Genomic DNA, 17,515 nt, shown 5'->3' with positions numbered 1-17,515 from the left:
AACATGTTACACTATTGATTATATCATTTTTTATAAATATATTTATATATAATATTATTTATAAGAAATTTAAATCATTTTCTCAATATTAAATATGAGTAAATTTAATTATTAATGCATTTAATTACTTATTAATTAAGCGGTTGTGGATTTCTTTGAAGGCAAAAAAAATATATAATTTGAATACGACCCATTATGATAAAATTTGAAAAAAATGCGATGAAAAAAAAAAACAATCGATTATTCATTAATTTAAATTTATCAAGCATTCAAAGAAATTGATTAAAAATTCTCTCCCTATTGATAATCTTATCTAAATAAATTATATATTTTTGGAGATTATTTGTTATCAATAGACTGAGGTTTAGACCAGTCACATTTTCTTTGCAAATCAGAGCCCGCGCTTCAATCGAGCGGTCAAGTTCCCAGTGATAATTCATCATAAGTAAGTTTTAATTATTTAAAATTTTTTTTATAAATTTTTATTCATCAGATTAAATTTTTTTATTTCAGACTAAAAATGTTTAAAATTTCAATATTTTTTTTAATCGGATTATTATTCATTTTTGAATATTCATCTGCTATCTTACCACCGTGTGCACGTGGCGGTGAACAGGTACATAAATATTTATATATATATATATATATAAATAGATAAAGAATGAAATGCCCTTTAAAATGAGTACCCACATGCCATATTTTATTTTAAATAAAAATATTGATATATATTTTGATCACTATAAATATATGTATGTCTTCAAAAATATAAAAAAATAAGTATGGCTTGTTGGTATTCATTTAAAAGCGTTTTCAATTTTCTATTCAGATATATACTCTATACTTATTTTTTTTTCTCAAACTTAATATTTTTTAGTGCGATTTGATAGGATGTTGTGCTGGTCTGCGTTGCGACGAAATAATATTAAAATGTATGACCAATTTAACTTCTCACTGGAAATAATTATTTATAAAAATAAGTGATGATAATAATGTTCTACAATAAGAATAATGAATACGCAGTTCTTTAGTTTGAGTGAAATTGTCCCAATAAATAAAAAATATCAAAACTGAAAAAAAATTTTTTATTCAAAAATTCCTAGTGTCTGAACTATGAGGTCTAGGTAATAATTGCTCAGGACCTTTTTTGTTGAGAATTTAATTCTCTAAAAAATGGTCTCTGCATAAATTACCATATCTCTGATAGTTTGATCAGAATTTCGTTTTTTAAGTCAAGACTAAAAATAAGATCTACTCCATGGGAAAATTTTCGTACCGACAACTTTAACCTGTAATTACGAGCTAAATATTGAACCTACGTAAAAAACTAATCAATACTTTTTTGTAGGAAATTTAATTGCCTACAAAATTGTATCAGTACATTTTTCCGATATCTCCAGTCGTTGAGCCACAAATTAAATTTTAAACCATAAACTTTCTAACAGAATTAAAATGACAGCAGGTAAGTAATTAAATGTCAAGTAAATTATCATCAAAATTTTTTTTTATTTTTTTTTTTATCAATTGCAATTGAAAATTTTCTATTTTCCAAACTTACAAAGTGTAGTGATTTTTTTTTTTACAAACTCCAATCCAATCAAAAATTTAAAACGAATGCGAGTATGCAACAATTGAATTATTTCACTCGACCAATTTTTAAAATTTATTTCAATAATAAATTAACAAGTGTACGATTACATAAATCGCATTAAATAATTAAAAAAAAAAAAAATGACATTAACCCTCGAGTATCACAACCAGCTCGATACAATCATATCAAATGAATCTTATCACATAAACGCTTACTTATTTTTTATTTAAAAACAAAACACAATTAAACAAATAATAAATAATATAATTATTCTTTTTTCGTATCCCAACTTGTATTTGGTGTCCAAATTGTACTGAGCGATCTGAAGGGATCAAAACCAGAACGTTCCTGGAACAAAAAAAAATTAAATAAGTGACCCATATTGCCCCTTCTTACTTTTATCAAATGATAAATTACCTGAACATCCTGCTCCGTAGTGTTGATTTGTCCACTAGGTGGCGTCGGCGCACCCCAAGGAGCCGCAGCCCAAACCCCCCCGGTATTGACCCCCCAGACCCCACTGCGTTCTTCCCCCACCGCCCCCCGAGTGTAAAGCGGCTCCCAATTGGTCTCGACAGTGAGCCAGTTGTCTTTCAACGAGTCCTCGATCCCGTTGCCCAACTTGTCCGCCTTAACTGGTTCCAGGCCTGCGTAGTTTGCGTCCAGCAGCCCCATCATCGGACTCTTGTCGGTCCACAACCCGGCCCTAGTGTCCTCTTCCAGGCTCTCCAATTCCACAAGCGGCTCATCCGTTTCCGGCAAATCGTCATACGGAACCAGTTCCGGTTCATAATTCGTCTCAAATGTGTTTATAAAGTAACTATTAGACGGCGTGTTCAATATCGAACTCAGATTGTTTTCCTCCCTTCCTAACCTAGATTTAAAGGTCTGCGCATGAGTAAGCGGTCCCATTGGTTTCTGCGCATGTGCCAGTGCTTCAGTTTGTTTGTGCGCAAGTGCCAAAGCGTCTGCTTGCTTCTGCGCATGAATATGAACCTGCCCATGTGACGGTACATGACCCGACCCATTGAATTTAACATCAAAATAGTCCGACCTCTTGTCTTTCTTATCCTCCATCTTGCCCTTAATATTAATCGGTGGCTTATCTACCCGTGGATATGCGCACTCAGTGCTGCGTGCAACGACATCACTAAACTTGGCCCTATTCTCGCCCCAACATGGCGGCGGAGGCGCAACGACCGTCGCCTGAACAGCCGTCTTACCTCCCCCGACATCTTTGTTATCAATCAAGTTGACCTTCGTCTTGTCATTCCGACGTTTCTGAGTCATCTTGTCCTTCTTAGGCACGACCTTCTTCACCTGCTTGTCCATCACCGCGTTCTTGACCTCTCTCTTGCCTTTATTCGTGTTCGTCCGCCATTTGTTAACATTTTCCCGTTCCTTGCAGGTTCCGTTGCCATTAACGGCGCCATTTTGTTCGTAGAAATAGTCGTCGTCGTCACAGTCCCCCTCGTAGTTGTCCCTGAAGTCCTGGATCTGAACCTGGACCTGAGCCCGTTCCGGTGCCCTGGTCACTGCGCTCTTGCTGACGGTCTTTTTAGCGGGAACTTTCTTACCGACCTTCTCAACTTTTGGCGGGTTCGGTTCTTTGCTCAACGCGTCGTCTTGCAAAGAGCTTTCGGTTGTTGTCGAAGAAGTTTCTTCCTCCGAGTAAGATATTTTTTGACTAGTTTCATATTTTTTGTACGTACTATTGCTACTGTTACTATTACTATTGTTATGGTTACTACTATTATTATTACTATTGTTACTATTGTGCTTGCGCTTGTCCTCCTTCAGAGACTTTGGACTTTTTTCGTCCTTCTTCTTTATTTTTTTCACAACAACCTCGTCCTCATCTAACAGCATCATTTTTTCATCTTTCATCTGCATGTCCATCTTGAACCGTCTCTCCTCTTCTGCAGACCAATCAGGGATCTTGAAATTCGAGTTACGCTCTCTGTCTTTGTCCTTAACCTCTTTGAGGTCCTTAAGATCCTTGTCTTTTTTCTTAGGAACGTTCATGAGCGACCAGTCGGGCTCTTCCCGTTTCTTACCCGCCATTTTGTCGTCTTTCTCCCTAGCGACCGCCAAAGATCTTAGATCTAACGGAGGCTGAACGACCCCTGTATTATTTCGCGACATAGTGATCAGCGCATTGCGCAGAATCCTGTCGGCTTCCAAAAACGAAATCGCGAGAACGCAGATCAGCAGAATACAAGACAGACTAATGGCGGCCCATTGAACCGGACGTTCCCAAGATGGCCGGATAATGACCCGCGAACACAACTCGAGACTGTGCATGGGAACGGTTGTAAGAAGGGTCAGTTTGACCATTCCACGGGTCAAATTGTTTTTTTCATCTAGATCAGTCCCCAAACTGGTGGAGATCATGAGCTGGCGTTCGATACGCGCGAGCGTGAAGTCGGGGGTAAAGGCAATGTCTATTTTACGCGTCGCATTGGGATGCAGGACAAAGGATTCGCAATTGAGAACTTTGAACCCATAGCCCACGCACTCAAGCCCGTTTATGTAAAACCCATAGATATTTATTGGGAGTTCTCCGGTATTTCGGGCAGTAAACGATCGCTTTACAGTCAAATTGGGAACTGGGTTCTTGCGCAAGCGCTCGCGCTCACAGTCTCTCAGATGCTTGTCGGACAACTCAAAGAGCAACGGCGTAGGCGAGTTGGGTTTCCGGTTTCCAAATTTAAACTGCGCGTAACCACCGCGGCCTACAAAACGGACCACCTCTAAAACAGTTAAATTATTACGTATAAACAGTAATCCAGTCGTCAGACCTGACGATTTTGGTGTGTAGGAAATCTTAATGATACGCGTGGCATTGGGCTGCAGCACCAGCGCCACTGAGTGCTTTTTTACAACAATATTCCAGGTGGCTTCAAACTTTCTGCGTTCTTCCTCACAGAGTTCGCTGTCGTCAGCTAATTTGAAATCGTCTGAAGCCGTGCAGTCATTGCAAGGCGTTTTGAATCTCCCGGGCAGCAAATGGTAAAGTCGCTGCCCTTGGGGGTACAGCCAGTCCATTACCAACTGGACCACGACAACTTTGGTACTGGGGTTATAAATTCTAAGGGTTTTGTAGGTCGTGTTGCCCACTTGGGTCAGCGGAAAGCTCACTACGCTCTTATTGGTCGTTTGTTTGCTGCCCGAATGGCTTTCGCCGAAAATCAGCGAGGGCCAGTTCGGGCGGACGTTGATATTAAACTTGTAGCCTCTCACTTCAGTAGTTTCCAGCTTCATGGTGATGTTATCAATCGTGTCATTGCTAGAGGTGTTGAGGTACCGATTGTACCGAGCGGTCAGGAGATTTAGATCAAGATCCCGTGCGTGGGATGGCAGACTCATTGTCTGCAGCCACTGGTTCCCCGTCGTGGTGTTCAGCGAGAGCCCTAGGTAGCAATTCTGCTTGCAAGTGATGGCGGTGTCGATTACTATGGTCCCGACATTGTTCTCGCCCTTGCTAATGATGGTCGTCTGCTCCAGAGGCAGGTAGTGGACCCTCGCGTCTTTATTTGTCGGTCCGATTGAGAGGACGCGCATTGGCCGCCCGAAAGATGAGTGAATTTTTAACGCATGCGTGCAAACTGATCCGGGAAAACAGTCAGTGAAGGTCAGGCGCTTCAGCGTAATTTTGCCATGGGCCACTCGCATGTAAACGGGAATCGTCAACCTCTCGTAGGTCGTGCGCACAAATACGTCGCCTACGATGGTGTCTTCCTCGACTGTTGGTGTTTTGACCTTTATTTTGAAAATCGCCAAGTAATTGGGCTTTATATTTTGACTGCCGCTTACTGCGCACGCGGTTATGTTACGGAGCCCTTTGTTGAAGAGTTCCGTCGGCCCAAACTGGCAGCCCATCAACTCTAGGACTGCTCCGGGCATATTGACACCCCAGCCGTGGAGTTCGATGTTTACTGGGTTCTTATTTTCTAATGCGAAGACCGCCTCGTTTTCGGTCCCGCTGCTGACGGTCCCGAAATTCATGACCCCGCGCTGCTGGTCGTCGTCGTACTCGACGGGTATTATTTTATTAACCTTGCCGTTGTAAATCAGCAGAGGAACGACCGTGGTCGTGACATTCGAGTAAATGTAAACAGAAGACTCTAATTTGTCGTCATCTTTGCTATTTTTTTGAAGCGTCAGCGTAAAAAGCGTTAGTTTTTCACCCGGTTTTAAAATTCGCGGGCTAAAGTTACTCAGTTTGAACAACGCACGCGCAGAGGGAGCCAGTGTTACGTTGGTTATGGCCAGAGGAACACTGAACCGATTTACTACACTGAAATTACGCGGCTCGTGAGAATAGGGGGCGCAGTAATGAGTTACAGTCGCGTTGAGTTCAAGCCCTCCCTGAATAACTTCCGCAGTCCAGGGGATGGATATTTTCTGATTAGATCCGCCAGGACCGAGGCTTTTTATCACCAGTTTTCCTCTTAAATGCTTGAGGTCTAATGCATTTTTCCAGTCGTACGTCAGCGTTCCCACCGTGACGGGATTTTCCGCGTCCGGGGGAATGGTCACTGGCTCAAAATTTATCTTCAACGCCTTAGATATCGGAGTGCTGATGACATTCAACACGCGAACGGGTTTTTTCGCCGAATTCCGAAGCACTATCGGGTAATTTAGCGGCGACTGCAACGATCCCCCGACTCCGAAATTAATCCACGCGCTCTGTCCAGCCCAGTGGATTCCCGCGCCATTTCCCACTTCTATTTCCACAGCAACGACCATTACCTCTGCGCTATTGTTCATTTTGAATCTAACGAACGCAGTGTGATTTTTTTCCATGTATGCATTGAAGTGCAACCGGATCACTGGCTTCGTTTGGTAGGCGGGAATTTCCCATAACTCGCGCGGACCTTCGGCCTCACCGGTGGGTAATTCCAGTTGGAATTCCCCGCCACTGCTGTAGACCTCAACTACTTGGATCGTTTCGCTGTGCGGGTTGTGCATGTAAATTAGGGGCGTGAATGAAGCGTTCAGGGGCAACTTCGCGCCGATGACGGGACGCAACCGGTAGGGGGAGCTGACACTTAGGCCTTTCACGTGGTACTTAAGGGTCCCGTCAGAAGTATGGATCAGAAGATGGCTGTCAATTTCCCCTTCCTCCCGGCCTAAGAACACGACATTGAAGCTCGTGTTCCCCAATGGCGGGATCACTTTGTCCTGGAAAAATGAAGAGTGGAAGTGTTGCGTACTTCCTGATATTGATGTCAAGTGGATCGTTCGGTTCTGGTCGTTATTTATCAGCGTCACTGTTTCTTGATGCGGTACTCCAAGTTGTCTGTAATTTTGTGGACGTTATTGTAAGGGGTCATTAGAAAAATTATGATTTCTGTTACCTTTCTTTGAAGTCGAGGATGTGGGGCTCGAATTTAATGTAAGGAAGCGAATCTGGTAATTTGTCGTCCACTTCTCTGTTGAGGAAATATTTAGAGAATTAAATAAGAATATTGTAGAGATTGCGGATAATTTATGGGGGAGAGAACTTACCCAGATCCATGCACGGAGTTAGTAAATTCCTGGAAAATATACGGATTTATTAGAAATCTATTAATTAAGAAAATTTTATATGAAGGTTTAGGAATGGTGATTTAGGTTTGAATGGAAATTCTGGGTGATTTGGTGGAAATAGGAGAAAAATGGACAGAGACAATTTTGTAGGAAATTTAATTCTCTACAAAAAAGGTATCTGTGATTTTTTATGTAGATCCAATAGTTTGGGAACTGGGAAGTTTTGAATTTGGTGATAAATTCTTAGTCTAAATAAAATCTAGTATATCAAAATTTAATCAGATCTAAAATAAAATCTTTTACTTGAAAAAAAATTGGATCTAATTAAAATTGGATCTGAATTCCATATTTTTCTAATAAAATTTAATACCCAAAATTTACTATTTTATCAAATAAAATCTTATACTAAAAAAATGTTATCAGATCTCATAATAATTGGATCTGAATTCCATTAATTTCTAATAAAATTGAGTGCCCAAAAATTTATTATTTTCGTTACATAAAATCTAATGCCCAAAAAAATTTATCAGATCTAATAATAATTGGATCCGAATTCCGTTTATTTTTAGTAAAATTTAATACTAAAAAATTTACTATTTTCGTTTAAAAAAAATCTAATACCCCAGAAAAATCATCAGATCTACTTAAAATTGGATCTGAATTCTTTATTTTTCTAATAAAATTTAATACTCAAAAAATTTACTACTGTCTTTTAAATAAAATCTCATACTCAAGAAAATTTATCAGATCTAATTAAAATTGGATCTGAATTCCATATTTTTCTAATAAAATTTAATACTCAAAAAATTTACTACTGTCTTCTAAATAAAATCTAAGACCCAAAAAAATTTATCAGATCTACTTAAAATTGGATCTGAATTCCATATTTTTCTAATAAAATTTAATACTCAAAAAATTTACTACTGTCTTCTAAATAAAATCTAAGACCCAAAAAAATTTATCAGATCTACTTAAAATTGGATCTAAATTATTTTTTTCTAAAAAAATTAAATACCCAAAAATTTACGAGTGTCAATGCAGCAGACATCAAATAAATTCAAAATTATCAATAAATAGAGTGAATATTTTAAAAAATCAAATTTAAAAAAAATGCTAATTTAAAAAATTTAAAAATTCACAAGTGCATTTTTTAAGAATATTTTTTTTTTAATTATGTACTCTATTTATTTAAAGTTTCAAATTTGTCTGGTGCTGCATTCATATGAGTGTTAATGTAGCAGACACCAGACAAATTAAAAATTATTAATAAATCGAGTAAATAATTAATAAAATAAAATGAAAAAAAAAATGCACTTATTAATTTTTCAATTTTTTAAATGCGCCTTTTTTTCAAATTTTATTTTTTAATTATTTACTCTATTTATTTATAATTAAAAATTTGTCTGATATCTGCTACACTTACGCTCATAAAAATTTATCATTTTCTACAAAATCTAATATTTCCATTAAACATTTCCATTAATTCCATTAATTAGATCTAAATTTCCTTAAAAAAAAAAATCTATACCTTATGCATCGATATTGGAATATTATCCAATAAATATTGGACGTCATTCTCATCTTGAACAAAAGCTGAAACAAAAAATCATCAATTAAAATTCTATTAAAATTTAAAAATACACTAAATAAAAACGCACACACACACACATGCACACGCACACATACAAATAAATATATCTAACAAATAATAAATATCAAGGTCTCACGTGACCTTGAATCCACTGATACCTTTTATAAAAAATAATCTAAATCACTTAGCGTGTAATAAAAAAAAAAAAAAAAAACTAAACCATCAAATAAAAAAAATCGTCATTAATAATTAGTGGCCATAACATAAATTCTAATCAGATAACAAAAGCCACTAAAAAATTATTTTATCAACTCCTTAATTAAAAAAAAAAAAAAATTCCTCTAAATGAATAAATGTCTAAAAAAATGATACTGAAGTTACCCGACTAATTTTTTCATTTTTTTAAAAAACCAATAAATTATTTTGAAAAATCCCACCAATTTTTTTTTTTTATTTTCTCCATCTGCATATTTTTAGTTTTCCATTTTTTTGAATCAACTTTTTAAAAAAAAAAATTCGAAAACTCAATTCCCTGTCAACTTCATCATAAAAAAAACTAATAATTAAAATAAAAAATCTTACCATTATTATGACCATGAAAAGACGGTCGTGTAAGAAGTGCGGATTCGAAAAATATTAACAAAAACAAGTAACAGCAAACACGTTTATCAATCATAATAAATAATATGTTATTGTTAAATATATAACTTATTGTTGTTATCTAATAAATAAATTCAGCAGAACACTTGTATTTTTTTTTGAATTATTGTTTATTTTAAATTCATTGTCAAGTTATTAATTTTTAAATTATTTAAAATTTCAAATAAACTTCTGGTTTTTTATTTTAATTACTCCGATATTATTACGTTTTTTTTTTTTTTATAAAATTTTGAATATTTTTTTTTTATTATTATATCATTGTTATTATTTAATATCATATTTTAAGACATGTTTTATATTTATTATAATAATCATTCTCGAGGATTTTGCTGGTTATATATTTAAGTTTCACAATATCGATTATATGCATTTATGATATATATATATATATATGATGATGATGATAAATATATAACACACTACTAATACTTATATAAATAATACACTAATGCTGTTCACGTTTGTATTATTAAGAACAAATATATATATATATATATATATATATATATATATATATATAAGTTAGATATATTGATGAGATGTACAGTCGGTAGATATACAATTCAGTCATAAGCGACCCTACCAAAAATAAAACTCGATAAAGTTGAACTCAGCTGCAATATGACGGCCTGAAATTTCACTGGGGCGCTGGCATTTGCGCGGGAAAATTTAAATTTTAAATTAAATTGATACTGAAGTTAGCGGACGTCTGACAGTTTTTGAATTTTTTTAAAAACTATTAACTATAAAAAAAAATATATTTTTGACACTTAAGATTGTGCAATAAAAAAAATTATTTAAAATTAAATATTAAATTTTCCCGCCGTTTTTTATTTTTATTCTCTTCCCGTTTTCATGCATATTTAATCTCACAAACTCGAAAATTACTTAAATAATAATACAATAATTATTTTTAATTATTTTGAAATTTAAAAAAATTAATAATTTACTCTCTAGTCATGTGAAAATTTAAAAATAATTTAAGAAGAAGAAAACAAAAAACAAACGAAATAGCGGAAACTTGAAAAAATGGGTACATAAGAAAAATTTTACATAAGAAGTTTTAATACTTAAATAAATTTATATTAATTTATGATGAGTGTGAATGTAGCAGACATGAGACAATTCTTAAATTTGAATTAAATAAATAAATTAATTAAAATAATGAAATTTAAAAAAATGCGCGTATGGATTCCACATTTATCTATATATACTTTTTTAAAATTTTTACTCCACTTACATTTTATTCATTTAATCCAAAATTTAAAAAATGGACGATTGTCTGCTACATTCACGCTCATAATTTATGATACTGAAGTTAGCAAACGTCAAATAATTTTTGGAATTTAAAAAAAATGATAAATTATAAAAAAAAAAATATTTTGAAAAATTGCACTTTTAGATTTTTTCATTTTCTACATGTGCATTTTTTTAGTTTTTTTTTTTTTTTTGCAATTGATTTGGTGAAAAAAAAATCCAAAAATTGTTGATTGTCTGGTTACTTCTGGATCATATTAATTTATATTAAACTGTTAAACAATGTGTGTAGGTGCGAGTGTGTGTTCAGGTGTGCGTGTGCGCGAATGTGTGCTTGTGAGTGTTCGGGTGTGTGTGTGCGTGTGTTCGGATGTGCGGGTGTGTGCAAATGCCTACGTGCCTGTGTTCGCGTGTGTGCGTGTGTGTGCGAGTACGCGTGTGTGTCTAAATATGTATGTGCGTGTCAGTAATGTAAAACGCGAGTATTTACTTCGATTTTATTTAGTGGAGTTATTTTTTATTAATAATATTTTCAAAACTCCTCTCCGAAGTGAATTTCACAAATTGAATTTTAAATTTTCCCGCCGTTTTTAATTTTTAACCTTTTCCCGTTTCCGCATGCAGATTTAACCTCACAAACTTTAAAATTACTTAAATAATAAAACAATAATTATTTTTAATTACTTTCCAATTTAAAAATTAATAATTTACCCGCCAATCATTCAAAAATTTAAAAATAATTTAAAAAGAAGAAAAAAACAAAAGACAAATAAAATAGCGGGAACTTGAAAGAATTGAGGCTTTGAAAAAAAACCACAAACTTTTGGTGTCGCTGCACTCTACCGTCAGTGCGGAAAATTACTCTCTCTAGTCTCACTCTCACACAAACCACAGAAGCAGAAGCTACTGACCTGAACTCAGGACCACACAATTAATTACGACAATTTGGTACCACGTTCTTTAGTCCGTTTTCCGGTGAGTAAAATTAATTTATTATTTAAATAATTAACTAATCAACTAATAATTATTAATCACTCAGTACTAATTAAAATAATTGCCCGTAAATTTAAATATTAATTTGTTTAAATGAAAAATAAAATCAAACAAAGAGTCCATGTGCGTGCTAATTTTTCGTCAATTAAATTTAATTTTATTAATTAAATAAATCAACTGTTTAATTAAATTACATTAATTATAAATTACTAATTGTAAATATTAAGTTTTTTTGCCGACAAAAATTTTAAACTAAAGTAAAACAATAAAAGAAAAAAAAATTTGTCACATAATGGCGGTGTCGTTTTTGTAAATTCGCAAATTCAAATTAATTGAATAGTAATTAATATTAGGAAAGTAACTGAGTGCTAATTAATTTATTTAATTACATAAATCTTTTATTTCTCTGTGCAATTAGAGTTTGAATTTGAAGTTTTATTAATTACGCGGTTGGAAAATTTTAAATTTAGCGGATTTTGAGGTTAGAAAGTGAAAAGTTTTTTTTTTAATTAGTTTATTTATTTGAGGTCTGGTAATTGATTTATTTATTTTGAGGGGGAGAAATTCATTTTCTTTTAAACAGAATTTTATTTGAGTACTTGAGTAATTCGTAGAATTTTTAATTAAAAATTAAATTTTTTTCTTATTTTTAAATGTTTGAATTTAAATTTAATTTACTAGTAATCATTTTTATTTTGCTGCGTAATTATTTTTTTTTAATTGAATTTTAATTTGAAATTCAAATTTAAATTTTTCTACTGCACTTGCAAATTTTTAATTTTCTGAAAGAAATTTAAAAATTGTGAAGTAAATTTTGAATTTCTGATAAAATTGATAGAGACCTTTTTTGTAGAGAATTAAATTTCCTACAAAAATGGTCCTCATGATATTTTTGATATCTTTGATAATTAAGTCAGTATTTAAATTTAAAGTGTAATTAATTAATTCACGTTACTAAGAATTTTATTACAAATTTCTTTTAATTAAAATTCTAATTGAAATTTTGAATTTTCGAAAAAATTACTGAGGACCTTTTTTGTAGAGAATTAAATTTCCTACAAAAATGGTCCTCATGATATTTTTGATATCTTTGATAATTAAGGCAGTATTTAAATTTAAAGTCTAATTAATTAATTCATGACTAAGAATTTTATTATAAATTACTTTTAATTAAAATTCCAATTAAAATATTGAATTTAAGAAAAAATTACCAAAGACCTTTTTCGTAGAGAATTAAATTTCCTACATAATTGATTCTCACAATTTTTACCGTATCTCCAATACTTAAGCTCCAATTCTCCTTCAAAGTCACTCGTAATTAAAATTTTAAACAATTGCACTTTTTTATGTTTAAAAAATTCAAAAATAATCTAGTAAATTTTATCACAAAAAATTCCGTAGATTTTTACCCCAGTCTCGTATCAAAAATTTCCTTGAGAAAAATTAATTCCTAATTAACAAACATAATAATTAAAATTTTTAATTAGAATAACAAAATTAATTTATTTACTTACTTATTTTTTTTTAATTTTTTTTTTTTTAACTAATAATAAAAATAGTTAAATTAGTGGAATGACTGATTCAGAAAGAGTTGCTGAGGACAGCGACATGGAGTCTATTGAAGATAGTGACAATATCCGAATCAGTAACGTAATTATGAACAGACCAGACTTATTGGCTGCATTACAAAATCGTTTTCAAATTGGCAATATTCTAGAGGTATGTTATCATTCAATCAATTAATTAATTAATAAATTAATTAACCCCCTACACAATAAAAAAATAAGTAAAATTTATCATGATACTGAAGTTAGCCGACGTCTAATAATTTTTGAATTTTTTTTTAGACAGTAAATTATAAAAAAAAAAAATTTTGAAAAAATTGGACCTGTAATTTTTTAAATTTTCTACATGCAGTAAAATTTTAAAAAATTTTTTCGTCACGTAGTGACTGTAAGTGGCTTGTGCTTCTTTATCTCTTAAAATATCATTGCTACAAAAATTTTCACTGATACCAAAATTACACAGAATTAAATTTCCTATAATTTTTGTCTCTTACAAAAATTACCTAAACCCAAAATTTAAAAAGTTACTGCGTTTTAAAAATTTACTTACCGCTAAGAAAAAAAAAATTCTTAATTACATTAAAAAAAAAATTTAATTCACGTTTACCTGGAAAATTTTTACACAAAATTTTTTGTCCAGTTGAAATTTATGTAAATTAGTAATTAATTTTAAAAATTAAAATTTTTTTAGAACTTGCCGGCTCCAGTTAAAAGACGCGTGAAAGCTCTCAAACAATTACAACTCGCGCAAGTAAATATTGAGGCTAAATTTTATGAAGAAGTTCATTTACTTGAGTGCAAGTACAATAAAATGTGCGCTGAATTACACGACAAACGCAGCAATATTGTATCCGGTATCTACGAGCCCACTGACGAAGAGTCCGTTTGGGAAACTGATAATGAGGAAGACGATATCGCAAACGATGTTAAGGAGAAGGTCAAGATTGAAGAAGTTAAAGATAAAACAGATGAGTATGTATTCACTTTTTTAATTTATTTGGTTTTTTATTTTTAATTAATTATTTTTTTAATTATTTTCAGAATGGAAACGGATGCCGTCAAAGGAATCCCCGAATTCTGGCTTACGATCTTCAAAAACGTGGGAATGCTCGACGAAATGGTGCAGGAACATGACGAACCTATTCTCAAACATCTTTATGACATCAAAGTTATTTTCCTAGAGTCTGACCCGATGGTAATTAATTTTTTTTTTAATTTATGCCCTGGGATTTGGTTTAGAAATTGGAGTTGAAGGAAAAGTCAAAATTACAGACAATGGTTGGGTTTAGAGGAAGGGATATAAGGAACTTTTTTGTAGAAAATTTTGAGAGCTACAAAATTGGTCTGATTAATTTTTTTTGTATTTTTGATATTTTAGCGGGAATTTGAATTTCAAATGAAAAATTTTGAATAGAAGTTTTGGATAAAATTTTTTTTACTTTAAATTCAAATTTTGGGGTCAATGGTTTGACTTATGGGAAAATTTATGAGGAACTTTTTTGTTGAAAATTTTAAAAGCTACAAAATTGGTCTGATTAATTTTTTTGTATCTTTGATATTTTAGCGGGAATTTGAATTTTAAACATGAAAAATTTTGAATAGAAGTTTTGGATAAAATTTTTTTTACTTCAAATTCAAATTTTGGGTGCAATGGTTTGACTTATGGGAAAATTTATGAGGAACTTTTTTGTTGATAATTTTAAAAGCTACAAAATTGGTCCGATTAATTTTTTTTGTATTTTTCATATTTTAGCGGGAATTTGAATTTTAAACATGAAAAATTTTGAATAGAAGTTTTGGATAAAATTTTTTTTACTTTAAATTCAAATTTTGGGGTCAATGGTTTGACTTATGGGAAAATTTATGAGGAACTTTTTTGTTGAGAATTTTAAAAGCTACAAAATTGGTCTGATTAATTTTTTTGTATCTTTGATATTTTAGCGGGAATTTGAATTTCAAATGAAAAATTTTGAATAGAAGTTTTAGGTGAAATTTTTTTTTTATTTTAAATTCAAATTTTGGGTGCAATGGTTTGACTTATGGGAAAATTTATAAGGACCTTTTTTGTAAAGAATTTAAAGAGCTACAAAAATGTCTATGTTCATTTTTATCATAGCTGTGTAACTTTGGCTGTAAATTGGAATTTAAATCAAAATTATGAGTGCAAACTAATAAATTTATGTATTTTTTCAGGGTTTCATTTTGGAATTCCACTTCGAGCCTAATGAATACTTCTCAAACTCAGTTCTTACAAAAGAATATTTGATGAAATGTGTCCCTGAGAAAAATGATCCATTCAGTTTTGAAGGGCCAGAAATTTACAAGAGCAAGGGTTGCACCATTGATTGGAAAAAAGGAAAGAACGTAACAGTCAAAACAATTAAAAAAAATCAGAAACATAAATCACGTGGCCATGTGCGTACTGTCACTAAAACAGTTCAGAATGATTCCTTCTTCAACTTCTTTACTCCACCTGTTGGTAAGTCAATTGAATATTTGATTTATTTTCAATTTTATTAATCAATTGACTAATTAATTAATTAATTATTTTATTATTTTAGTACCAGATGATGCTGAAGTTGACATCGATGAAGATATGAAAGCTTTATTGACCAGTGACTTTGAAATTGGTCACTATATAAGAGAACGTATCGTCCCACGTGCTGTCTTGTACTACACAGGTAATTTTTTAAGTTTCCTTTTTTATTTTTGAGCCAAACTATTCAGTTTATGAAAAAATTCATAGAGACCTTTTTTGTAGAGAATTAAATTCTCTATAAAAATGGTCCTTATAAAAATTACCGTATCTTGAATATTTGAGGCAGTAATTAAATTTTTAAGCTGGTGTACAAATTTTGAAGTGGAAAATTTGGAATTTATTTTTTCAAAAATTTTTTTTTTTATGTTTTGACACCTCCAGTAGATTCGTATTGATATTTCAAGAAGTTTAAGTACCCACATCGATATATTTTGAAAAATGACTTAAATTCCAAAATTTTAATTTTTGAAAATACTAAAATTATCACTTTTTTAAAATATACTCATGTGATTACTCATTTTACGCAGAATTGAATTGTCTACTCCAATATCAGAATCATTTGTGTGCCAAACAATTATTATATGAAGAATATCAAAAATAAGTCATTAATTGACCCTACAGTAAAATTTTGAGAACTTGATCGAAATATATCGATGTTGGTACTCACTTTACGCAGAATCGCGCCAACTTTTCAAAAATCCAACCCAATTTACAAAACAATCATTAGTTTAAATTTTAAATTAAAATTTTTGTGTCAAGTTTCATAGCTTTCAATTTCTCAGCTTTAATTTTATAATTGCGGGTTAAATATTGAATTTATCAAAAAATTCATGTCAATCTTTTTTGTAGAGAATTAAATTCTCTACAAGAAAGGTTTCTTTAAAAATTTCCGTATCTTGATTAGTTAAGACAGTAATCGAATTTAAAGATTTAAAACTTGAAATTTTTATAAAATAAGCAGGAAATAAAATTCAAATTTGAATTTATTTTTTAGGTGAAGGTTTAGAAGACGAAGGTGATGATTACGAAGACGATGACGATGACGACGATGATGAAAACGATGATGATGATGATGATGAAGAAGAAGATGACGATGACAATGAATTTCCATCAAATGATAAAAATAACAGAACAGGTGCGGATCAAAAAACTGCTGAGTGCAAGCAGCAGTAATCGTCATTAATTATCTTTTTGCCATAAAAATTTATATGAACTTTTTTTTAATTACAATTTAAAAAAATTAATTATTCTTTTTTTTTTTTTTAATTTTGTCTCTAGAGTGAGCATTGAATTTTAAAAACTATAAAATATAAATTCGTTTTGGGCTCCGATTTTTAAAAATTTGTGAGTTATTTGTCTCTGGTGAAATTTTGGGAGCAGCTATTTTATAACAAAAAATTAATATTGATAATAATAATAATAATAATATTAATAATAGAAACAATTAGACTTGCCATTTAAATTTTTTAGTATTTTTTATTTTTTTATTGAAAGAAAAAAAAATTCCATACGTTTAATTAATAGTACATAGAAAAAAAAAATAGATAAACAAAAATGTTATTTTATATGATGTAATAAAAGAAACTGGTTTCTGATTCATTTCAATTATAATTGTTTGTTTACGATGTATCGAATAAAAAAATTCAATTTTGTAATTTATTTTTTTTTATTTTTCCTTTTAGTTATTTTTTAAGAGCGATAGCGGACGTAATATTGGAGATAGAGTGAAAGTGAAGAGAAATTGATTTGTTGGGAATTTTACGAGCTACAAAATTTGTTCTTACAAA

At 31.6% G+C, this 17,515-nt stretch overlaps 2 protein-coding genes and 1 long non-coding RNA gene across 7 annotated transcripts; 2 read left to right on the top strand and 1 right to left on the bottom strand.

Moving 5' to 3' along the window:
* The first annotated feature begins 320 nt into the window (after positions 1–320).
* On the top strand, positions 321–1,060 carry LOC130663701 (uncharacterized). Its single transcript, XR_008989238.1, has 3 exons — positions 321–445; positions 514–616; positions 875–1,060. It is a non-coding gene; the product is annotated as an uncharacterized LOC130663701 (long non-coding RNA).
* A 422-nt stretch (positions 1,061–1,482) lies between these two features.
* Positions 1,483–9,676, bottom strand: LOC130663522 (transmembrane protein 131). The gene is made up of 6 exons (XM_057462789.1): positions 9,297–9,676; positions 8,652–8,716; positions 7,103–7,131; positions 6,952–7,026; positions 2,006–6,893; positions 1,483–1,936 (listed from the first exon to the last, which is right to left on the bottom strand). The coding sequence occupies exons 1-6, from the start codon at positions 9,388–9,390 to the stop codon at positions 1,856–1,858; spliced, it is 5,232 nt and encodes a 1,743-aa protein (XP_057318772.1). The 5' UTR covers positions 9,391–9,676; the 3' UTR covers positions 1,483–1,855.
* A 1,794-nt stretch (positions 9,677–11,470) lies between these two features.
* On the top strand, positions 11,471–17,383 carry LOC130663612 (nucleosome assembly protein 1-like 1). 5 transcript variants are annotated; one of them, XM_057462948.1, is made up of 8 exons: positions 11,471–11,606; positions 13,184–13,343; positions 13,881–14,161; positions 14,231–14,384; positions 15,383–15,668; positions 15,751–15,870; positions 16,723–16,863; positions 17,007–17,383. In XM_057462948.1, exons 2-8 carry the CDS (start codon positions 13,197–13,199, stop codon positions 17,009–17,011), a joined length of 1,134 nt encoding a protein of 377 aa, XP_057318931.1. In that variant the 5' UTR covers positions 11,471–11,606; positions 13,184–13,196; the 3' UTR covers positions 17,012–17,383. The 5 variants fall into 5 exon arrangements, with proteins under 5 accessions (XP_057318931.1, XP_057318913.1, XP_057318950.1 ...); XM_057462930.1 differs by having other exon boundaries at positions 16,723–17,383; XM_057462967.1 differs by having other exon boundaries at positions 11,483–11,606; positions 13,214–13,343; positions 16,723–17,383.
* Positions 17,384–17,515: the final 132 nt, after the last annotated feature.

The sequence above is a fragment of the Microplitis mediator genome, chromosome 1, assembly GCF_029852145.1.
Source record: "Microplitis mediator isolate UGA2020A chromosome 1, iyMicMedi2.1, whole genome shotgun sequence".
Classification (NCBI taxonomy): domain Eukaryota; kingdom Metazoa; phylum Arthropoda; class Insecta; order Hymenoptera; family Braconidae; genus Microplitis; species Microplitis mediator.
This window is presented reverse-complemented; position numbering and strand designations above follow the sequence as displayed.